This window comes from Panulirus ornatus, chromosome 20, assembly GCF_036320965.1.
Source record: "Panulirus ornatus isolate Po-2019 chromosome 20, ASM3632096v1, whole genome shotgun sequence".
NCBI classification, from domain to species: domain Eukaryota; kingdom Metazoa; phylum Arthropoda; class Malacostraca; order Decapoda; family Palinuridae; genus Panulirus; species Panulirus ornatus.
Window position 1 is genome coordinate 9,602,239 of NC_092243.1, and position 26,245 is coordinate 9,628,483.

Genomic DNA, 26,245 nt, shown 5'->3' on the forward strand with positions numbered 1-26,245 from the left:
ATAAACGTGGTGCAGCGGTTAGCTAGAGTTCCTGACCGGGGCGGGCCGCCCAGGGTCGAGCGCATAATTTCGAATCTTGGTTGCGACAATCGGTCAACAGTTCAACCCAGCTGTTCATCCAATCTTGCAGGATGGTGGATAAAATGGGTACCTGGCTCAGGCAAAGGTACAATGGAAGTAAGGGGAGTGGGGGAGGAATGGGATGTATTTAGGGAATCAGTGATGGATTGCGCAAAAGATGCTTGTGGCATGAGAAGAGTGGGAGGTGGGCTGTTTAGAAAGGGTAGTGAGTGGTGGGATGAAGAAGTAAGAGTATTAGTGAAAGAGAAGAGAGAGGCATTTGGACGATTTTTGCAGGGAAAAAATGCAATTGAGTGGGAGAAGTATAAAAGAAAGAGACAGGAGGTCAAGAGAAAGGTGCAAGAGGTGAAAAAAAGGGCAAATGAGAGTTGGGGTGAGAGACTATCAGTAAATTTTAGGGAGAATAAAAAGATGTTCTGGAAGGAGGTAAATAGGGTGCGTAAGACAAGGGAGCAAATGGGAACTTCAGTAAAGGGCGTAAATGGGGAGGTGATAACAAGTAGTGGTGATGTGAGAAGGAGATGGAATGAGTATTTTGAAGGTTTGTTGAATGTGTCTGATGACAGAGTGGCAGATATAGGGTGTTTGGGTCGAGGTGGTGTGCAAAGTGAGAGGGTTAGGGAAAATGATTTGGTAAACAGAGAAGAGGTAGTAAAAGCTTTGCGGAAGATGAAAGCCGGCAAGGCAGCAGGTTTGGATGGTATTGCAGTGGAATTTATTAAAAAAGGGGGTGACTGTATTGTTGACTGGTTGGTAAGGTTATTTAATGTATGTATGACTCATGGTGAGGTGCCTGAGGATTGGCGGAATGCTTGCATAGTGCCATTGTACAAAGGCAAAGGGGATAAGAGTGAGTGCTCAAATTACAGAGGTATAAGTTTGTTGAGTATTCCTGGTAAATTATATGGGAGGGTATTGATTGAGAGGGTGAAGGCATGTACAGAGCATCAGATTGGGGAAGAGCAGTGTGGTTTCAGAAGTGGTAGAGGATGTGTGGATCAGGTGTTTGCTTTGAAGAATGTATGTGAGAAATACTTAGAAAAGCAAATGGATTTGTATGTAGCATTTATGGATCTGGAGAAGGCATATGATAGAGTTGATAGAGATGCTCTGTGGAAGGTATTAAGAATATATGGTGTGGGAGGCAAGTTGTTAGAAGCAGTGAAAAGTTTTTATCGAGGATGTAAGGCATGTGTACGTGTAGGAAGAGAGGAAAGTGATTGGTTCTCAGTGAATGTAGGTTTGCGGCAGGGGTGTGTGATGTCTCCATGGTTGTTTAATTTGTTTATGGATGGGGTTGTTAGGGAGGTAAATGCAAGAGTTTTGGAAAGAGGGGCAAGTATGAAGTCTGTTGGGGATGAGAGAGCTTGGGAAGTGAGTCAGTTGTTGTTCGCTGATGATACAGCGCTGGTGGCGGATTCATGTGAGAAACTGCAGAAGCTGGTGACGGAGTTTGGTAAAGTGTGTGGAAGAAGAAAGTTAAGAGTAAATGTGAATAAGAGCAAGGTTATTAGGTACAGTAGGGTTGAGGGTCAAGTCAATTGGGAGGTGAGTTTGAATGGTGAAAAGCTGGAGGAAGTGAAGTGTTTTAGATATCTGGGAGTGGATCTGTCAGCGGATGGAACCATGGAAGCGGAAGTGGATCATAGGGTGGGGGAGGGGGCGAAAATTTTGGGAGCCTTGAAAAATGTGTGGAAGTCGAGAACATTATCCCGGAAAGCAAAAATGGGTATGTTTGAAGGAATAGTAGTTCCAACAATGTTGTATGGTTGCGAGGCGTGGGCTATGGATAGAGTTGTGCGCAGGAGGATGGATGTGCTGGAAATGAGATGTTTGAGGACAATGTGTGGTGTGAGGTGGTTTGATCGAGTAAGTAACGTAAGAGTAAGAGAGATGTGTGGAAATAAAAAGAGCGTGGTTGAGAGAGCAGAAGAGGGTGTTTTAAAGTGGTTTGGGCACATGGAGAGAATGAGTGAGGAAAGATTGACCAAGAGGATATATGTGTCGGAGGTGGAGGGAACGAGGAGAAGAGGGAGACCAAATTGGAGGTGGAAAGATGGAGTGAAAAGATTTTGTGTGATCGGGGCCTGAACATGCAGGAGGGTGAAAGGAGGGCAAGGAATAGAGTGAATTGGAGCGATGTGGTATACAGGAGTTGACGTGCTGTCAGTGGATTGAATCAAGGCATGTGAAGCGTCCTGGGGTAAACCATGGAAAGCTGTGTAGGTATGTATATTGTGTGTGTGGACGTGTGTATGTACATGTGTATGGGGGGGTTGGGCCATTTCTTTCGTCTGTTTCCTTGCGCTACCTCGCAAACGCGGGAGACAGCGACAAAGTATAAAAAAAAAAAAAAAAAAAAAAAAAAAAAAAAAAAAAATATATATATATATATATATATATATATATATATATATATATATATATATATATATATATGTGTGTGTGTGTGTGTGTGTGTGTGTGTGTGTGTGTGTGTTCACTAGCCTTAAATAAGTATAAACAAGGAACATTAAATACAACAGGAGAGTCTGGACAGAGCCAAGGGTTCATAGTGTGGTTGGCAGATCTTTTGCGAGCCTTCAGAAACGTTATATAAGTTCTCTTATCTCTCAGCTATCATTAGAGTTACGATCTCCTGACACAGTGAACATGAGCGTCTATACTTCTATTACCAATCCATACCCAAAAGTCTTTTCGACATTGATGAAAGTAAAACAAGAGACTGTAGTAGTGATTGGAGAGGTTTTCACTGACGAAAAATTTCGAGGTTTTTTGTTGGTATTGAATGAAGGCCTGGTGGGCAAAAGGAGGGGAGGAGGTGTCGTGGTGGACAGAGAGTGTGTAGTGTTCGTGCAGACAAGACGTGCGTGACGCGTGTATCATGAACCTGCCAAGGGAAATGGCGTTCGCGACAGAAGGATGGGGCTTCCTCCCTGCCTGACTTGAGGTGTGTGTGTGTGTGTGTGTGTGTGTGTGTGTGTGGGCGGGGGGGCTCGAAAGCCACAAGCGGCCTTGAGGTCTGTCGTCCCTACTTAACGACGCCTTACCGCCAGAAATAACAGAGCGCGTCCCCATCAGCCCCACATGACAGAGAGACACCCTTGGCCAATTCATCGCCTTCGCCAGGACTTTACGGATGGCTCTTGAGCCCCAGGGTTCGGGGGCCTCTTTGAGCAGGGTGGTGCCACCGTTGAGCACAGAGCTACGACCCTTGAGCACGGTGGTACGACCCCTGGAACTCGATGGCCCCAACCCTTGAGCTTGATGTTAACGACCATTTAGTACAACGCTACGACCAGTGAACACTGTGGTACGACGATTCAGAGTTACGACCTTTGAGCAAAGGTGGTACGACCAGTGAACCCTACGGTGGCGACCCCTGAGCAAGAAAAATACGACCCTTTGGGTCGGGACACGTCCAGGACCAAGCCATCATACTCAAGGGTCGTACCATTTTGCTATAAAGGTCGTGGAAGCGTTGCCACTAGAGCACCTGTCACTACCTTTTGGTACAGGGAGGGAGGCCTAGGTGTGTCTGTGGCTCCCCAGGGAGAAGGAGTCGACTGCTCCCTCCTCCTCCTCCTCCTCCTTCTCTTACAGAACTGCCTCGAGATGTGGACCATGGTCAACTTGACCAACCCCCTCCCACAGCGGGGATATCACGACACAGACCCTCTCCAGCTCCGACCCACCTGAAGATATCACGACACAGACCCTCTCCAGCTTCGACCCACCGAAGATATCATGACACAGACCCTCCTCTCCAACTCCGACCCACCGAAGATATCACGACACAGACCCTCTCCAGCTCCGACCCACTGAAGATATCACAACACAGACCCTCTCCAACTCCGACCCACCGAAGATATCACAACACAGACCCTCTCCAGCTCCGACCCACCGAAGATATCACAACACAGACCCTCTCCAGCTCCGACCCACTGAAGATATCACAATACAGACCCTCTCCAGCTCCGACCCACCGGAGATATCACAACAAAGACCCTCTCCAGCTCCGACCCACCGAAGATATCACAACAAAGACCCTCCTCTCCAGCTCCGACCTACCGAAGATATCACAGCAAAGGCCCTCTCCAACTCCGACCCACCGAAGATATCACGTCACAGACACCTCTTCAGCCATGCCAAAGGCGAACATACGTACTCAAACATCATGGAATTCCTTGCTTTCCAGAGAAAAAAAGGGAAAAAAAAATTAAGTCAAGCAGGAAACCCTGAATACACCTTGAAGATCCCTAAAGTTTCAGGATAGGTTAAGACTTCCTCTGATAATTACCGAGTACCACAGGGATAAGTATAGACACCATTCGCATGAACCCTATAAGCCTCAAGGGAATCCCCCTTCTTATGTCTAGACTTTCTACCTCCATCGTCTTTAAGGGGATTAAAACCCGTGTGTAGAGAGTAATCTTAAAAGCTGCTATAACCAACCCTTTACCCTCCCTCCCGTCCGCCCATCCCTCATCCACCCTCCCCCCAAACATACCTGAGTTTCATGAATGAGTGACCGTCGGGAAATGAGTATCCAGTACTCATGAAATATGCCTCACCTCATGGATTGGCCATCTGTCTTTCTTTTTTTTCTTTCTTTCACTGACTACCACGAACGCGTTCTTCATTCGTTGTTGTCGCCGCCGGTCATTCACTCGCCGGGTAGGATGAAGGCCAAAGGTCTTTGCATGGGTGTGAATGATCAACAAACGTTTTCCTGATATATTCATACATGATTTCCATATCATCATCTGACACGATTATGCTAGGGGAGACCTGGCATAATTTATATATATATATATATATATATATATATATATATATATATATATATATATATATATATATATATATATATATATTTACTGTGGTTGTGGTAATCGTAACCATTGCGTGAACACAAAGGCCTGTTATTTTCATCAATTATGAAGTGAATGTATGAAACACATCATTAATTCTAACGATTCCACGGTACGACAGGACATTCCACACACACACACACACACACACACACACAGAGAGAGAGAGAGAGAGAGAGAGAGAGAGAGAGAGAGAGAGAGAGAGAGAGAGAGAGAGAGTTACAAACGTTTCCTGCAGCCCTGCTACTCACTATGTGTCTCTCTCTCTCTTTCATTCACGTTGGTCTCCTCCACATCACACACCGTGTGTGTTGTGCCAGGTCACGTTAGGCGCTGCGTGCCACCGCTGTCTGGCTACCATATTTCCTGACGCATTTCCTGACCCATTGAAGGAATCAAGAAGCAACACTCTCGTAAACCATGTTATCACTTAACATAGTTCCCTTCTCAAGGCTCGTAACAAGCCATTCTTGCCACACTAACAGCTCCCCGGGGGTTAATTATAGGTGTGGTAATCAGATGCCTGAATTGAATTGGTGTTAACTGATAATGGTGTAGTTCTGTCTAAACAGTCCTTGGTGGTAATGGGTTTAGAATTTGTTCATGGTAGAGAGCGCGGGTATGGTAGGTCATGGTATAGGTATGGTGGGGTATGGTATAGTATGGTATAGGTATGATGGGTATGGTGGGGTATGGTATTACTTTGACCCCGTCAAAGTAATGACCTCGTCAGTGACCTCGGCAAAATAATGACCTCATCAGTGACCTCGGCAAAATAATTACCTCGTCAGTGACCTCGGCAAAATAATGACCCCGTCAAAGTAATGACCTCGGCAAAGTAATGACCTCGAAAAAGTAATGACCTCGTCAAAGTAATGACCTCGTCAAAGTAATGACCTCGTCAAAGTAATGACTTCGTCAAAGCAATGACCCCGTAAAAGCAATGACCCCGTCAAAGTAATGACCCCGTCAAAGTAGTGACCTCGTCCAACCAGTGACCTCGTCAAGAACATACCGTACACGGGTCTTTACCAACAGACATTAAACTCAACACTTCTCTAGCATCGAACTGGCCAGTCACCTGTTTCCAGATAAGAGTCTGATAACGTCTTATCAGCTTCTCCTTATCTGGACCACTCATCCTATCAAACCCGCGGGGTTTGATAACACTCCGCCTGAGCATCTTCACACGAGAATGACAAAAAAAAAAAAATGAAAAAGACATAACACAACCTTGGTTTAAACACACGTGGAGGTTAAGGAGAGGTGGGTTGTTAAACCCGGGTTGTAATCCGTTTTTGACAAAAGAAAAAGGACATAACGCAACCTTGGTTTAAACACACGTGGAGGTCAAGGAGAGGTGGGTTGTTAAACCCGGGTTGTGATCCATTTTCAACACTCAAACCCGCAAGTTGAACTGACGTGGAATGAAGATATGTACATACATGTCTTACAACCTCTGTACTCCTCCTCCCATAGAATTCTTTTCTTAAGAACTGCTATACAATCGTTGATAGAAAGTTAGAATTAGAATGATACTAACCCCCCTCCCGCCCCAGCTTGCTAAAAGGAAATAGAATTCAACTGCTAAACTACGTAACACGTTTTGTCCAATACGACAGTAGTCTTACATTAGATTACAGTCGAGCAAACGTAGCAGCACCAAACACAAAAATATAGCACTAAAACCGCAAATACAGTAGCCTTACAGTCGCAAATACAATAGCACATACAGTAGCCCCACAATATCACATACAGTAGTCCTAAAGTAGCACATACAATACTCCTACAGTTAACACATACAGTAGCCCTAAAGTAGCACATACAATAGCTATACAGTACCACATACAGTACCCCTATAGTGCCACATACAGTATCCTTCCACATACAGTATCCTTACAGCGCCATATACAGTACCCCTATAATACAGCATACAATATCCTCACAGTGGCACATGCAGTAGCCCTAAAATAGAATATACTTTAATCCTAATGCAGCAAATACAGTAGCCCTGCAGTAGCTCATACAGTATCCCAACAGTCCTCTCTCTCTCTCTCTCTCTCTCTCTCTCTCTCTCTCTCTCTCTCTCTCTCTCTCTCTCTCTCTCTCTTATACACACACACACACACACACACACACACACACACACACACACACGCATATTAATTTAAACACTGAACATCACTTTTATTATCAAAAGAAATTTCTCCGCATTATCCACCGCTATGTAAAAAAAAGAAAAAAAAAAGAGATACATAAACAAACAAGAAAAAAACAAAAAAAACCACTTGAATATAAAAGACTCAAAATTTGCGTCTCCATCATGGAGACGAGCAATGTCCCAAAAGCCAATTTTTGTGAGTGGATTGAAAGACAAACTCAAACAATGTGTTTCCTCCCTCCTTCCTTCCCTCCCCTCTCCTTACCAGAGTATATAAAAGACGGTCTCTTCTGCCCCTCCTCAACCCCCCACTCCCTGCCGCTGCCACAGTCAAACGGGCTCTCCAAACCCCTATGATAAATGTTTGAACAATTGAGTCCCATAGAATGCCACGGGTAGGGTAGAGAGAGAGAGAGCAATACGAGACTCGTACCGTTCTGTTTACTAGGTATGAGTAGTCCGAGACTCGTACCGTCTTGTCTTTGTGAGTGTTTCATTGTGGTTTATTTCATGGGTGGCGGGGGTGGCGACGGAAATGAATGAAGGCAACATGTATGAATATGTGCATGTGTGTATATATATGTCTATGTCTGTGTATGTTTATGTATGTATACGTTGAAATGTATATGTATGTATATATGCGTGTGTGGGCGTTTATGTATATACCTGTGTATGGGGGTGGGTTGGGCCATTACTCGTCTGTTTCCTTGCGCTATCTCGCTAATGCGGGAGACAGCGATGAAATATAATAAATGAGTATATATATATATATATATATATATATATATATATATATATATATATATATATACATAAATATATATATATATATTCCCCGCGCATAAACGCTTCGTAAAATCACTTAATAACTTTAATAAAAGATTTTTCCATGCAGAGCAACGCGAATTTATAAAGGCCCCATTAACTTCAGATATACGAGGGAAGGATATAAAAAAAAAATTCTGTTCTGAAGGGAAAAAACTTACCCAGCGACTTAACAATAACGGACTACTCCTACCATGAAATATCAGTTTATTTTCTATAATCTCTATAATTTTCTATAATGTATTCCTTTATTTTCCCCCTTTATCTTCCAGCTCGTTCTTCAACAAGGCCAGGGGAAACTTCTCCCATAGAATGACCATAGATTCTCAATTTTTCCCCCCATTCACTTGGGTCAGCGCGAGGGTGGGCTTTGGCTGAGCCAAGACTTTTGTGTTATTGGCTGAGCCAAGACTTTTGTGTTATTGTCTGAGCCAAGACTTTTGTGTCTTTGGCTGAGCCAAGACTTTTATGTCATTGGTTGAGCCAAGACTTTTGTGTTATTGGCCGAGCCAAGACTTCTGTGTTTTTGGCTGAGCCAAGACTTTTGTGTTTTTGGCTGAGCCAAGACTTTTGTGTTATTGGCTGAGCCAAGACTTTTGTGCTTTTGGCTGAGCCAAGACTTTTGTGTTTTTGGCTGAGCCAAGGCTTTTGTGTTTTGGGCTGAGCCAAGACTCTTGAGTTTCTGGCTCAGCCAAGACTTTTGTGCTTTTGGCTGAGCCAAGACTTTTGTGTTTTTGGCTGAGGCAAGACTTTTGTGTTATTGGCTGAGCCAAGACTCTTGAGTTTCTGGCTGAGCCAAGACTTTTGTGTTCGGGTTATAGTGACGTTTTCCCCTGGGTACTGCACACTGCACCACCGTGGCTCTGGGACTCTCTGTACCCCCCAAAAAAAATAACACAACAGGGCTTCGTGAGTGTCAACATAGGTACGAGACACATTCCACGTCTACCAACACCAAAAGTCTGCTACGTACCGTAAGGCCAACGGGGTAGCATACACAAGAGATCTCATTCCTTCTCCAAGTTTGAGCATCTCCCATCACGGAAAAAGTTAAAAGAGAGACCACGGAACGTAAGTCGTTGTCTGTCACAGTTCCGTACTGACTCACAAGGGAAGGCTATTGATAAGAGGCACGGAACACATCGGCTCACTCGTCCAGTCTGTGGCAGCAAGTGCCCCTCGTGGGATGGTAAAGTAACACGGAGCATCAACTCACCTGTCTGGGTTCCAGGCAGTGCCCATCACGGAACCTACACGTAACACGGAGCATCAACTCACCTGTCTGGGTTCCTGGCAGTGCTCGTCACGGAACCTGCACGTAACATGGAGCATCAACTCACCTGTCTGGGTTCCTGGCAGTGCCCGTCACGGAACCTGCACGTAACATGGAACTCACCTGTCTGGGTTCCGGCAGTGCCCGTCACGGAACCTACACGTAGCACGGAAGAGATCGAGGCGTTGCTTGCACCACGGGTTATCACGACAGATGTCTGCTGCCATCTGACACGTAGGGATGAACTGCAGAGGATGCATATCCACCTCTGGTGCCAGACACATGGGGAAGGAAACACTCCGTTAGAAACACAGATATGGTGGGAGAGACATGGAATGAAACACTATTCGAAACACAGATATGGTGGGAGAGACATGAAATGAAACACTATTAGAAACACAGACATGGTTCGAGAGACATGGGAATGAAACACTCGATTAGAAACACATCCACGACGTAGACACACGTAGCTGCAACACTTTTCCACTCTCCTTCTCTCCAGTTCCTACTAATGCTGAAGGGGTCACATCAGGCCAGGAAATTATATGTCTGGGATAAAGATTTGTGTTCTGTCAACTTGATCATGTTAATCATACACAAAAATAAACTCTTGGGGAGACGACATAACATGTTTTTCAAAGAGTTGGTGAGTGTTAATGATCATGTTATAATGTTCTAGTAAAGATTACCACAGTTTGTCTCTCCATAAAAAAAAAAGAAGAGAAATCCAGACGTAAGAGATTATCTCCAAAAAAAAAACAGAAGTAAGAGATTATCTCTTACAGAGCGTAACATCGGACTTCATGTTTATCCAACTTCCCGCAAGTAAATCGTACGTGGCAACTGCACGTTACACCGTGGGGGCTCCTGAGCAGCAGAAGGAATAGTTCCTGTAGTAAGACCTTCTAACATTACCCTACACATGGGACATTATACTGTCACCCGTGCGCTGCTACACTGACAGTATCATAAAGGGTAGGTCAGGAGACACTGTCTTACGGGCACGTTACACTGTCAGTATCCTTAGGGCTTGTACACTGTCAGTATCCTAGGGGCTTGTATACTGTCAGTATCCTTAGGGCTTGTACACTGTCAGTATCCTAAGGGCTTGTATACTGTCAGTATCCTTAGGGCTTGTACACTGTCAGTATCCTGAGGGCTTGTACACTGTACATACGTCTCCTGTTAGTTTACTACCCCCACTAAATCAAGGTACCAATCGTGTGTTCATAACAATATATCAGTTGCCACGACACAACTGGAGGGTTGGGGAATGAAATGAATCCCTGTGTACACCAGCCATGACTGCGAGAGACAGACTGAGACACAGAGAAAAGACACAGAAGTGGCACAGAACAACTGTGTAATTACCCATATAATGCATGAAGGTTTGCTGGAGATTTCCTTATTCATATACGTTAATACATCTCTACTCACTACCAGAATAGTGTTTGCCTCCTTTATTATCACCCTCGGGTGGGAAACAAGCGACAGGTCAGGTATGCAATGTCGACTTCCTCTAAGTTCTTCCTACACGCAGAATACTGCAGCTAATATTCAAATCGAGGTCTTATTTCTCTCTTTCGCAACATCAATTACTTTACATTTACTCGTTCGTGTGTGTGTGTGTGTGTGTGTGTGTGTGTGTGTATGTGTCCTTGTCTCGACCTACCCTCACCTTCCAAGCCTCGCTTTCTTAACCATCATTTCACCCAGTGATCTCTTCACGTCCCTCCCACCTCTGGTGGCTGATGGACGACACACTCTTAAGAGGCCTTAAAGAAGGAAGGAGGAGCCAAATGCCCAGCTCGACCACAACTCAAATGAGACTACGCGCCTCACGCGTTCTAAAGACAATACATCAATTTACGTTGATTCATCTATTTGCCACGCAAGATAGTAATGTATGTGCTATCTCTCCTATAGGCTGACGACTCCTGGGACAAGATAATAATAACCAGCATCTCTCTTACAACGCCTCCCATACCATGATAAAAAGAAGTTCGTGCCACCAGCTACAATCTGGTACGTAACCCTGGACAGCCACACACGCGTCACACTCACGAGCGAAGAACTGTATAAGAAATACGATACACACTTCTTTTTATATCACAGCTGGGTGCCTTCATGTTTACGTCCCCTGGATCCTCCTCCTCCTCCTCCTCCTCCTCCCCAGCAACGTAACAGTGATGCGATTTGCATGGATTCGTAAACTCGTCGTGAACCCTACTGTTTTTTCTTTCTTCTTTCTTACCCCCATCCCCAAACACACACACACACACACACACACACACACACACACGTCCAATATATATATATATATATATATATATATATATATATATATATATATATATATATATATATATATATATATACATGTATTTCTCAAATGAAAATTTGAGAAATACGATCCCCCCTCCCCAACCCCACCCTCATTCTGTGAGTCCAGAGGAGGCAATAAACAGATTAATAAGAAAACAACAACAACCACAACAAAAATCGGACTTTTGATACCTTTTTTCCCACAACGATATTATAACCCAGTGTCTTTCATGACGCCAGACACCCCCATCCACACCCACAAAACACGCCCTGTAACCCAGCCTTGTGAGACGGTCCTAGCCCAGCAAAAGTTGTAGCAGTAACGTGTGATGGCCTGGGCCTTCGTACATACGTCTCGAAACTCACTTACCCTCACGTTCTCCAGGTCCAATAGCGTTTACCCTCGTATTGGAATTTATCACAGTCGAGTCATATGATTAGAAGTCACAGAAAACGGATCATTCTTTGCTAATCACATACACAAAGGACATTTCATTAGCCTTTAGTATCTAATTATCCTTGTAATTTAACAGCAGCTCTGATAATGACGCTTAATCACACATCTCTAAATTAGCAAAAAAAAAAAAAAATTAGAAAATAAAATAGATTCCCCACTATTTTTGGGAAACTCATTCGCCACTTAGGATCATAATTAACATATAGGGATTAACGAAGCGGGTGATTAACTATTCATTTCCCGTAATGAGAGAAGAGGAAGAGGTTACGTAACACACACTGTTTCACCAGTAAGTTCCTCTCTCATATGTTAATATCATTTCGTCCCTCCGTTACAATGGTACGACACTGTTTTCCCCCCTCACAAGCTAAAACCTAGCAAGGCCCCGTGCCTCTCCATCACCTGTAGCTGAAGATACTAAAGCATCTATCAATAGATTTGTGACTTGCAAGATGTTTTTTTTTGGGCCCAAAATATCTTTGTTCCTCTGAAGTAACTATTGTGTATTCTCAGACCTTACGTCTACTTGAACCTTGACAATTCAAACGTCTCAACTTCATATCGTCTTTATACACCTACCAGTCCGACCTAATTTCAGCAAGAGATTATATCCTCTCTATTCATAGACAAAAATTACACAGAATCTCCTCCTGAAACGCTGGTCCTGAAAGACTTCAGTGATTTCATGATGGTGCTTCCCTTTCCCACAAGACGCGACACGTGTGAGGATCATCTGTGGACGGTGCACGGGGGGACTGTGGTGGTGGTGGGTTTCCCCCCTTCCTTCGTGGGTGGACGAGAGGGAGAGAGAGAGAGAGAGAGAGAGAGAGAGAGAGAGAGAGAGAGAGAGAGAGAGAGAGAGAGAGAGAGAGAGAGAGAGACCTGGGCCAGTGAACAGGGACGTAAGGGAAGTCGTCATGGCTTTAGTGTGTGGACGATAATGATGATAATAATAACAATCATGATAATAATAACAATAATAATAATAATAATAATAATAATAATAATAATAATAATAATAATGATGATAATGATGATGATAATAATAATAATAATGATAATAATAATAATAATAATAATAATAATAATAATAATAATAATAATAATAATATAATGATAATAGAAATAATAATGAAAATGATAATAATAACGACAATGATAATAATAATAATAATAATATCATTGATAATGAAATAATAATAATAGTAATAATGATAATAATGATAACAAAAAACAGTAACACAGGAGATAAGTTTCAGTTTCGTGTTCATACGTTTAACATGAGTTTTATGAACCAGCAACACCAGCAGCGATCAAACTGAACGTAGTAGATTCAACAGGGAAATAAAAATGATGTTGGAAATCACCTAACCTACCAACCAAAGATAAGATAATCAATCTAAGTGAATTATCTTGGCAACAGGTCAAGAGAATTACACAATCCACTCTAGTTAGATGAGAAACACACACACACACACACACACACACACACACACACACACACACACACACACACACACCGATTCTCTGGTTAAGCTGGGTAGACGCGCCAGACAAAGCTGACGTAAGGCCACGGAAGTACACGGATATACAAAGATAAGCTCTCGAAATACAGATAAGCTTGTACGTACGGCAGTGCTGTTGATGTGCGAGATTAACCGACTCAAAGGTGGTTTAGGGAGGTGATTAAAAAGAAAAAGAAAAGCTTAATACGTGAGTAAGTTAGGATTAATCACATTAGTTCTGTGATTAATACTTGAATAAGTTAGGATTAATTACATTAGCTCTGTGATTAATGCTTGAATAAATTTGGATTAATCATATTTGTTCTGTGATTAATACTTGAATAAGTTAAGATTAATCATATTTCGGTGATTAATACTTGAATAAATTAGGATTAATTATATTAGTTCGGTGATTAATACTTGAAAAAATTAGGATTAATCATATTAGTTCGGTCATTAATACTTGAATGAATTAGAATTAATCAAATTAGTTTAGTGATTTATATCTCTGATTAATCCCTTGATCCTAACTCAGGTATGTAGTTACTGATGATCGCCTGCATTAATCATGGCTCTGATTAATATTCACTCTGATCTACCCACACGTTGGTAGATTAGACGTCGTTGATGGCAACCCAATTGACTTCTTTGAGCACGACTGTACGACCCCTCAGCACGACGGCACGACCCTTGAACACGACGTTGTGCCATCGTGCTTAAGGGTCGTACCGTCGTGCTCAAGGGTCATACCGTCGTGCTCAAGGGTCAAATTGTCGTGCTCAAGGGTCGTATCGTCGTGCTCAAGGGTCGTACCGCCAAGCCCAAGGGTCGTACCGTCGTGCTCAAAGGTCGTACCGCCAAGCTCAAGGGTCGTACCGTCGTGTTCAAGGGTCGTACCATCGTGCTCAAGGGTCGTACCGTCGTGCACAAGGGTCATACCGTCGTGCTCAAGGGTCTATCGTCGTGCTCAAGGGTCATTTCGTCGTGCTCAAGGGTCGTACTCAAGGGTCATAAGGTCGTACTCAAGGGTCTTCCAGTCGTGCTCAAGGGACATAAGGTCGTACTCGAGGACCTACCTTACATTGAAAACAAAGTCACAACCACATTATTGTCTAACCCTTGAAACATGTTATCTATAAATACAATTATTCTTATCCTTTTTCCTCCCTTTTTACCTTCAACTTTCACCCGCTGACGCATGCACGATTCTCGTATGCAAAATCTTATGCATCCCGATGCATACCACCAACTCGCATGGTACTTGTGGTTAGAAATTACCTAAGTATACAGCATGATGAGGGGGAGTGGGGTTTTTTTTTTTCCACCTTCGATGGGGCGCAGGCCCATCTCTTGTACGTTTTCTACTATCATACAACTTTTCGAATGACTGTTTGGCATACGCGTTCACCATTTCGCCCCCCAACTCAGTTCCTTCCAGTTGTCTACCACTCTCATGCTGTGAAAGGATCACTTCATATCTTTTCCCCAAAGAACAAAATTTTTCCCCCTAGCTGCGTGTCACGTTAAGGCTCCTGGTTCTTCTCGCATTTCATCTTTCGAAGAAAAAAAGAAAAATGAATAGACTGTTCACCTCCAGATATTTCGAAGCCAACACCTGGTTCACACATCTACCTTGTACGACTCCTGACGCTACACTGTTGCCCCAGAGCCTGATGCTTTGCAACTGCCACCAAACCTCATAATCACTGCCTCTACCCTCATAATCACTGTCTCTACCCTCACAATCACTGCCTCTAACTCATAATCACTGCCTCTACCCTCATAATCACTGCCTCTACCCTCATAATCACTGTCTCTATCTCATAATCACTGCCTCTACCCTCTTAATCACTGCCTCTAACTCATAATCACTGCCTCTACCCTCACAATGACTGCCTCTAACCTCATAATCACTGCCTCTACCCTCATAATCACTGTCTCTACCCTCATAATCACTGCCTCTAACTCATAATCACTGCCTCTACCCTCATAATCACTGTCTCTACCCTCATAATCATTGTCTCTACCCTCATAATCATTGTCTCTACCCTCATAATCACTGCCTCTACCCTCATAATCACTGCCTCTACCTTCATAATCACCGCTCTCCAGGACACTTTACCTCACCAAGTAAACTCAAGAGACACGCCTCTGTAACCCCAGCATTCCCCTTTGCCCTCATAATATAATGGCACAATACTAGCACTCAGACAGGTCCTCAGGCACCTCCTGGAAGTCTGACTATCCAGTCAACAACACTCTAAAAACCCTCTTTCTCGAGACACAAGTGCAATCCAATCTCTTTCCCCAATCCCTTCGCTATCACTATCACTCCGCACGCCTCCTCGTCCCAGACAAATTAAATCCGCCATCCTATTGCCTAAAGCATTCAGCAGACCTTCAAAGTACTCACTCACTCACTCACTCTCTCTCTCTCTCTCTCTCTCTCTCTCTCTCTCTCTCTCCCTTTTTTCTTCCTTTTCACCACTTCAGCGTCTTCTCCATTCACGCACAGCTCCCGTATGTTCTCTCGTTGTACCTGCACACTGCTCCCTGAAGTTGGCCGATGCCCCCTGATGGGTGCAATGAGTATGTGGAAGGAGAGGTCACTTTGAGAACACAGAAGGGGAATGTGTGATGGTATAGTAGTCCCGACGGTGCTATAGGGATACGCGAGGAATGGCCCTCAACTGCATCGAAGAGGGTGGAGTTCCTGAAATGCTCGTGTGGCGAAGAGTTCGTCGACTAAGGAGGGAGAGAGAGAGAGAGAGAGAGAGAGAGAGAGAGAGAGAGAGAGAGAGAGAGAGAGAGAGAGAGAGAGAGAGAGGTGGGGGCGTGTGTGGCAGTAAGCGAGGTCTGTCTGAGCAAGGTCCACACGGTGTGCCGCGTTGATATACACCTCTTAATGTCTGGAGCCTACGTTAGCTGTGTTGCCACAGCTCCCTTGAGAGAGAGAGAGAGAGAGAGAGAGAGAGAGAGAGAGAGAGAGAGAGAGAGAGAGAGAGAGTCAGTCATACGCATCTGCAACACCCCTTTCTCTACGAACACCGCCTGACCACCCCTTCTCTACCAACACCGCCTGACCACCCCTTCTCTACCAACACTGCCTGACCATCCCTTCTCTACCAACACTGCCTGACCACCCCTTCTCTACCAACACCGCCTGACCACCCCTTATCTACCAACACCACCTGACCACCCCTTTCTCTACCAACACCGCCTGACCACCCCTTCTCTACCAACACCGCCTGACCACCCCTTATCTACCAACACCGCCTGACCACCCCTTTCTCTACCAACACCGCCTGACCACCCCTTCTCTACCAACCCCGTCTGACACCAGCGACAGGACGAGAACAGGTACTGGAGTGATGGTGTCACAGGCGCAGCAACGTTGGCACAGACGAAACGGTGATTCCACACGTTGTCACTGACACCGTTAATAGGGCTGGAGCGAGGAGCGTGCGTGTCTGGTGCCACCCGGTGATAACAGGCGAGGCTGGTTGGTAAAGTCACTTATTGCTACCACCATCAAAGCCTTCCGGTGGTAATGAGTGTCTCCTTGTGTCACTGTGTCCCTTCAATAACACAAGAGAGAGAGAGAGAGAGAGAGAGAGAGAGAGAGAGAGAGAGAGAGAGAGAGAGAGAGAGAGAGAGAGAGAGAGACAGAGAGAGAGAGAGAGAGAGACTGACTGCGGGGTGAGGCATCATACCTTACCCTCTCACAGTATTCCTCACAATGGATCTTGATCGAAGAGACTTTGCTGTTTTAACATATCGTTCACTTTCCCCCCTTAAACACACACACACACACACACACACACACACACACACACCACACACACCAACCCACACACGCACACACACACACACCCACACACACAGACACTTACATAAAATATATATCATACTGCTTTACAGTTTCTGACAAGTGCATATCTTTCTAACCTGAATTGGTGCTGTACTATGAAATGATAACTTTCTGAAATCAACTTGATAACTGGCGAGTTATGAGTAATTTGTGACTGGTATATGACACAACAATGATATGAAAAGCCAAAACACAATAAGATATTGCAATAACGATGTTTAATGGTGCTAAATATAACTTATTTAATACTTCCCAGTAATATATATATATATATATATATATATATATATATATATATATATATATATATATATATATATATATATATAAACTAAAGGAACAGCAGCTTAGCGCAAGCGTTATTGATCCGTCTTCGTCTTGGAAATATGCTCCTCGTGAAGACTTTATCCCTCACATAATTACACTGCCTCTCCTCCACCACCACCACTGCCTCCCCTCCACCAGGGAGCGCGGTACCTACCCAACCCACCTCACCCACCCACACCACGCCGTCCCCCGCCCCACCACCACACAAGACAATACAGCCTGGGGGTTTTATTGCTCGTCGTCACGGGGGAGGGAAGGAAGGTTGCTCGCCTCCTCCTCCTCCTCCTCCCTCCTCCTGCTAGGAAGTTACACTGGCCTTATATTCCCCGCTGGATGTTACACACACACCTTGGCGACACATGATGGGTGTTTCCAGCTGTCTGGACCAGGTGGTTTGAGTTGAAGGATCCGTGCGAGGAAGACGAGGTGGAAGAGAGAGAGAGAGAGAGAGAGAGAGAGAGAGAGAGAGAGAGAGAGAGAGAGAGAGAGAGAGAGAGAGAGAGAGAGAGAGACAGAGAGAGACAGAGAACTCCATGTGGCATTTGCGGACCTGATGGAAGCGTATGATAGAGAAATGGTCCTACGAATGTAAGGGACATGGGGAGTGTTTAGAAATGTAGTGAGGAGTGAAGGTCTCACCAGGAAGAGTGAGACGGTAGAGGGTGTCTGGTTCCCGTTTGAAGAAGGGTCTGCGTCAAAGATAGATGTATATATGTGTGTGTGACGTCTTCATGGACAGGATGGTGAGGGAGGTTGGACACGAGGGACTTAAGATCCAGGAGCGGGTCTTACTGCACGTCTGTGGCAGCAGAGGGAACTTGGGCGTTGCATCCGTTGCTGTTTGCAGATGACGCGGCTGTGGTGGGCGACTCTTCAGAGAAACTGCCGAGTCTGATGAAATAATTAAGGAGGGCGTGTGAAAAGAGAATGAGAGTCAGCCTGAACAAAAATGTAAGGCAACGAAGCGAATCAGAAGGACGCGAAAGGATGTGTTGAGTGTCAGTTTTGATTGAGGAGGACCTGGAGGAAGTGGAGTCTTCTGAAATGGATGTGGCTGGCAGGCCCTGGAAGCATGAAGGCTGAAATGAGTAAGTAACAGGGTGGGTGTGAGGTGGGTAAAGCCATAGGTACATCAAGGAACGCGTTAGGGAAGAGATGATCTGTGTCTGTTGACACACAGACGAGTGTGTTAGAAGGTTTGGTAGTCAACTACTGTACTGTGGGAATGTGAATCTTAGTTCCCTGTGTCTGTACTAACCTTCTCCTCATGTCCTTACCTGCTTTTCATCTATCAGTCTATGTCTATATATTCACCTCTTTAATCATCTATTCATTTATCTATCTTTATATACATGACGCGCGCGCGCGCGCGCGTGTGTGTGTGTGTGTGTGTGTGTGTGTGTGTGTGTGTGCTGGAGTGCGTGTTTGTTGCACGTGTGTTTGCGGTGCCCAGTGTGTTTGCTCAGCTCCCACCCCACCACCATTACAGTTGTTTATATACAAGACAATGATTAGTCGTGGTCGATATGAAGGGTGACTGTAAAAGATTTGGTGGTGATTAGAGGCACCGAAAGAGTGTTTTATCATGGGTGGGAAACCCTTATGATATATATATATATATATATATATATATATATATATATATATATATATATATATATATATATATATATACATACATAACTTTTTGGCTTTTGTGGGAAGGCAGCAGAATTATTTTAACTAAATTTGATAACATTATATTGTAAAGTATTATTAGGGATTTATCCCTGGGGATCGGGGAGAAAGAATACTTCCCATGTATTCCTTGCATGTCGTAGAAGGCGACTAAAAGGGGAGGGAGCGGGTGGCTGGAAATCCTCCCCTCTCATTCTTTTTAATTTTCCAAAAGAAGGAACAGAGAAGGTGGCCAGGTGAGGATATTCCCTTAAAGGTCCAGTCCTCAGTTCTCAACGCTGTGTGTGTGTGTGTGTGTGTGTGTGTGTGTGTGTGTGTGTGTGTGTGTGTGTAGGATCGTTATCAGCGTTCGAGAGAGACATAATCAAGGTAATATCTCCCCAGCTTTAGCTGGAATGCAGGAAACATTTCCAAGAATATCTCAAAACTTTCTAAAAGAGAAAAAAAGAGTCTTCGGGGGATTTCAAGGTCATGCCGACACTCGAGGGGGGAACATATACTTTCTGTCGTGGATTTCCAAGAGATCTGAAGCTCCCTCCTGCGGAGACGCAGTCTGGCGGCGGGTCGTCTGGTGACGCGGGTCAAAGAAAGTCTCCAAAGCTACAGAAAGTGTGTGGTCGAGACGTGCCACGCTCCTCACTAACATACTTTTCTATTTTCCTACCGTATATGCATAGTAAGACGCTAGTATATTTTTTCTTTCTTTTAAACTATTCGCCATTTCCCGCGTTAGCGAGGTAGCGTTAAGAACAGAGGACTGGGCCTTTTTTGGAATATCCTCACCTGGCCCCCCTCTGTTCCTTCTTTTGGAAAAAAAAAGAAACGAGAGGGGAGGATTTCCAGCCCCCCGCTCCCTCCCCTTTTAGTCGCCTTCTACGACACGCAGGGAATACGTGGGAAGTATTCTTAATCCCCTATCCCCAGGGATAACGCTAGTATATATATATATATATATATATATATATATATTCGAACAACGTAAATGAATATGCCATATTATATAGAACGAACTATTCACGTTCAGGATTTGCCTGCCGGGGTTACGCTGATTGGATGAGACCAGAATACCACCCGGGCTATGTCCTGCAGCATGTGGGTAAAGTCAGCCTAAAGTTTGGAGGACAAGGTCGCCTCCCCGTCGTCTCTCCTGTGGCCACTGACTTCATTGAGATATGACCACCACGAATTCGTGGCCAGACCGACCGAATGGAACGTGAATTTCGAGGTCGGTGTGGCTTTATCGGTCGTCCGTCACTGGATTTCGCCCCAGTGTCGACCAGGCCAGATTATAAACGTCTGCTCGCGGGTACTGGCCTTCTGTGTTCTTCACCGCGGCCAGACGCACACGGACGTCTTGGGTCGCGGATCTGGTATTATCTTCGTGCTGAAAGAGGCAATCCGATCCTACATCAGGGGGGTAGGATATAGATGACTAGGGCGGGGGTGTTTTGGTGTTGTTGAGTCGTGTATGTATATATACATATCACCTGGGACTCGCGTCTCTTTCTTTACACTTCTTTACTCACAACTTCATCTTCCTATGGCTGTCACCAGGACCCAAACCAACCACAACCCCACCTCAAGATGTTTACAACTCCTCCCACAACCTCTAGGGCCTTGACAGTTAAGCTTTCGTCATACAGGAACTGTTGTTATTGTTATTCTTCTTCTTCGTCTTCTTCAAGATATACAGACCATGTGTTTGCATGCATGTATACATATATCCTTAATGTATGTATCCTTAGTCTCATCATGTCACTCAAACTTATGAAGAGCGATTGCGGGCTTGTGACCGACTACCATCCTGATTCCTGGTGGAGAACACCTCCATTCCAGTGGAAGACTCTGTGGTGACTCTCTCTCCCCCACAGTCACTCACTTCGGTGGAGAACACCTCCATTCCAGAGGAAGGACTCTGTGGTGACTCTCTCCCCCACAGTCACTCACTTCCTACTGTGGTTGGGATGAACACCACCACAGCTACGGTCCACCTCACTCAACTCCCACCTCACGTACAGGTCATCATGTGACCTCCTCACCGAGGCACAGGACAGCGACGGTGACACTATACCGCCCTACGGTACTCCCTCCTTCAGTAACCACACGGCAGCACCAACACCACCACCACCGCCCGCCGCCAGCGCCCGCGTGAGCGTCATAACGAGCACGACTTCCTATGGACGAAACCCTCAACCACGTTCGCGTCGTCCGAGAGAGAGAGAGAGAGAGAGAGAGAGAGAGAGAGAGAGAGAGAGAGAGAGAGAGAGAGAGAGAGAGAGAGAGAGAGAGAGAGAGAGAGAGACAGCTCATTTCTTCCCGCTTCCACCGTGTGCGCTGTCCTTTTCCGAGTCACATTGTCCCGCATGATATTCTCATATCACTCGTCTTAAAATCTACCTTGACTGTAGGTATGAATGTGTACATCACATTCTTCGCCAAATTAGATCCTTAATCAAACCCCCCCCCAAAAACAGCAACACGTTTCGTGCAGTCCAACTCGTAGTCTCTCTCTCTCTCTCTCTCTCTCTCTCTCTCTCTCTCTCTCTCTCTCTCTCTCTCTCTCTCTCTTCTGGTGGCATGCCTGGGAAAGAAGGGGGGGAAGGAAGGGGGTAGGGGGTTTCTCCTCGCGCGCGCGCGCGAGCGCTGATTGCGCCCCTCCTCCCCCTTCCCCTCCTCTTCCTCATGCTAACGCCACACCAGGAGCGCAGTACACCAGCAGGAGCCGCGGCTGTCCGCCAGCAGTCATTTGTCTTGTTCCCGGTGTAATTCTCGGGATAATTTGCTTCCCTTCATCTGTAGTTATCGTGCGGGATTTCCCTGGCTTTAGCTTCCCCCCCTTCCCTTCCAGGCAGGTGAAATTTTCTCGTTTGTGTCTTGGGGGGGAAGGAGGTCCTCAACCTGATTATTCCGCGGGTGTTCCTCGTCTCCACTCTCTCTCTCTCTCTCTCTCTCTCTCTCTCTCTCTCTCTCTCTCTCTCTCTCTCTCTCTCTCCCTTCATCTCTTTTTATGGCTATATCTTTATTGTCCTTATTCTTGGTATGTAGAATTATATTCGTCGTTTTCTGTTACGTTATCTTCTCGCTCCTTCTTCCTTCGTTATCGGGCTCTGCCCTTCACCTGTCTCTTTTTCCAAGTTATATTTTCTTGTTCTCTGTTCCTGGGTTTATATGCGTTTGTAAAAGATCTTTGCTCTCTTTATTATGTTATCTTCTTCTTCTTCTTCTTCTTCTTCTTATCTTTCTTCTTCTTATCTTTCTTCTTCTTCTTCTCCTTCTTCTTCTTCTTCTTCTTCTTCTTCTTTTTCTTATCTTTCTTCTTCTCCTCTTTCTTCTTCTTCTTCTTCTTCTTCTTCTTCTCCTTCTTCTTCTTCTTCTTCTTCTTCTTCTTTCTTTCTTTCTTTCTTTCTTTCTTTCTTTCTCGTTTTCTTTCTCTTACATCTCTTATTCTTTTCCTGGTATTGCCAGCTCTTCCTCCCGTTACTACTACGACCAACACTACTACCTACTACTACTACTATACATCTTCTGTCGCTAGAATCTGCGTCACCAGGGGAGCCAAGCTCCTCAGGTTAATTCTCGGAGAGGCTCCCCATGTTTACCTCATGTCTGTACCCACCTGAGGTTCAGAGTTGATCGAAGACGGTGTCTCACAACCCCTCCCCACACCACACCTTTCGTCTGCCTCAGCTCCTCTATCCTTCCTCCTCATCTTGTAATTTCCTGCTCCCTGGCCTTATCTTCTTATTACCAGTCCCCCTCTCCGTTCACTTGCCTAATCCTCTCTCCGCCCCTCATACTGCACCTAAATTGTGTTCTTCCCTCTTCCTGTAATTTCCCATCATCGTAATACATTTCCCCTGATCCACACTGACTCACATGGTTGACAGTTTGCCAGTTTTATAAGTTTGGACTCAATACGTATGTATATCTTTAAGTTCTTCCCTGACTTAGTCACTCAGAGACCCCGGCTCATCTCACTTGCTGTTGAGGCTTTGCTCGATCATTCTCCCGTTTATGAGAATCTCAGTTCGAATATGAGAACGGAAGTAGTTCGAGGTCGCTTGATACCCTCGTTTGCCTGCGCGACGTGTTGGGTAAGACGCCTCTCAACACGCTTCACGTAAGAGGTGACCATCGCGTCAGTAAGCCAGTAAAATCCGACGTTCGCCACGTCGAAAAAGAACACTTCGAGTCGAGCTGAGATCGTGGGGAAACTCCAGGTTCTTCGAGCGTACTTTCAAACTCGACACCAAGGATACGACAGTATGATCAGCGACGGACAACACCTATTCTTTCCTCCTATTCTCCTTTGCCTTATTATAACTCCAGTCAACTGAAGAGCGACCAGACTGGCATAGGAACCTATAGATACACATGCTGATGGCCGCCCTTGCAACACACAAGACCATTCCAGGAAGCTTCGAACTGGTGTTCACGAGCCATCTTAAGGTGTTCCAACTGGTTCACGAACCAGCCTAAGGTGTTCGAACTGTAGTTCACGAACCAGCCTAAGGTGTTCGAACTGTATAGTTCACGAACCAGCTTAAGGATAAGAGAGCATCCTTCACGGGAGAGATCCCCTGATCCTAGATAGTCGACAAGTACAGACCATCTCGATGATCCTTACGTAGCGAACTGGGTTAGAAACAGCTCCATTTGCGCCACCACTCACGTTCGCCTGGCGTATCAACGGCGCTACGCAACTCCCCTTTACGTATGTCCGACCTACGCGCTTGCCATTACACACGCCACCTTAGGGCACGGGTTATTAAAGGGGCATCATCTGTCTCGCCCTCGCCATTTCATAACCCCTTTCCCACCCACCATTACCCACGCCCTTTAAACACCCCTCCCCTCCCCTCCCTCTTCCTCCAAGGACTCATTACGGGAGGCCGGTCGCGCTATCCAACCTGCTACACACACACACACACACACACACACACACACACACACACACACACGCAGCCTCGGCTACTGATGGGTTAATATTCTGGGTCGATTTGCATAATGAGTGATTTAGTTCAGCCATCATCACGTGAGAGAGGAAGGAAGGCCGCCATGTGAGAGTGTGAGGAGAGGGGAGGGTGTGTGAAGCACTCCACCCCCCTTGCTGAGGGACGATGGTCGCGACCCCTGACCTTTCTTCTTCTTTTTGACACCTGATTCAACCTTAGTTAAGGTCATAGGAACTTTTTTTGACACCTTGATTCAACCTTAGTTAAGGTCATAGGAACTTTTTTTGACACCTTGATTCAACCTTAGTTAAGGTCATAGGAACCTTCTTTTTCTCTTCTCTTCTCTCGTCCACTTCTAAGTTATCAATAACTTCACTGATGTACTCTTTTATATTATTTTGTGTAGGTTCTAAATTTATATTTCTTCGTAGGTTCTAAATAGATATTTTTGTAGGTTCTAAATTTATATGTTTGTAGGCTCTAGATTTATATTCTGTCTATTTCTTTTAATCTATCTCATGGGGTTCTGTTTTTCTCCTTCTTTCTCTCTTTCTTATTCTTCTTGTTCCTCTTCTCCTCCATCTTCTTATTATCATTACTATGATATCTATCATTATCATTAATAACATTATTGTTATTCTAACGTCTCGTATCAACATTATTACTCTCACTCCTTCACTATTTATTCTCTGACTGCTTTGTGCACCTCTATATATCTTTTTTTTTTCGTTTATCAACTTTCGGGCAATTATTTTCCTTTGTGAACTTGTAAGACCTATCCTAAATTACTCCCTACTTGAAAAGAGCAACATCTTCTTCTGAAAAAAAATGAGTTAATTTGCATACGAATATTCACTGGTAAAGCTGATTCTCAAACAGCCTTGTTGGCTGGTTGGTTTTGTGTGGTCGTTTGGCCTTTAAGCCATTGGCTTGTTAGGATCATTAAGTCCGTCTACGTCAAGCTATAACAACCAATAGAGAGAAAATACTTTAACACGCTCTTCGGGTGGTCAGTATATGTCTAAAAACAAAGCACTCCTACTATATATATATATATATATATATATATATATATATATATATATATATATATATATATATATATATATATATATATATGTAGCCCTGGTAAAGGACTCGTGTACTCCAAATCTTTATGATGTATATTGTTATCTAAGAACCTTTAAAAGGAAGGAAAAATATAATACTAGTAAAGATCTGTACCTAAAATCTTTCGACTTTTCGCGACATACTGCCCAGTTCATCATTTTGTAGTTACACGAGTGTAAATTCATCTTTTTGAAGTGCCACTTTACTATTTCCTCCTCTCGGACCATCTGATAGAAATCGGGGAAGTGTCTTAGCCAAGGAACGTATGAAAGTAACTGAGAATAAGCTTTATGTTCCTCCACAATAAACTACTTCGTACAGACAATTGAAGTCTTGACACGCCAGTCGCCGTCATTACGCTGCTAAAGTCACATAAAGTCTTACACAGAAGGTCTTACAAAGGACGAAGGAAGGGCGCATGATAAGACCTCTCCGTGACCTTCGCTCAAATTTTCTCAGAGTCAAGTAGTTTGAAGACATCGTTAAAGAGTGTGTAAAAAAAGTGATATACCAGTGGATAGGAAAGATTATCGTGTTATTCCAATAATGATAATAGTAATGGTAATAATGATAATAATAATAATAATAATAATAATAATAATAATAATAATAATGATAATAGTAATAATAATAATAATAATAATAATAATGATAATAATAATAATAACAATAACAATAATAGTAATAACAATGATAATAAAGAAAATAATAATAATAATGATAATGATGATAATGATAATAACAATGATAATAATGATAATGATGATAATAATAATAACAATAATAATAATAATAATAATAATA

The 26,245-nt window shown here is 44.2% G+C and overlaps 1 protein-coding gene across 1 annotated transcript in view; it reads right to left on the minus strand.

The window, feature by feature from the left end:
* Positions 1 to 26,245, minus strand: part of LOC139756176 (uncharacterized) — a 152,997-nt gene that overhangs the window by 53,947 nt on the left and 72,805 nt on the right. Inside the window, exon 4 of the mRNA XM_071675363.1 lies at positions 9,338 to 9,482. Within this exon, the coding sequence (XP_071531464.1) occupies positions 9,338 to 9,482 (145 nt within the window). The remainder of the gene's footprint in view (positions 1 to 9,337; positions 9,483 to 26,245) is intronic.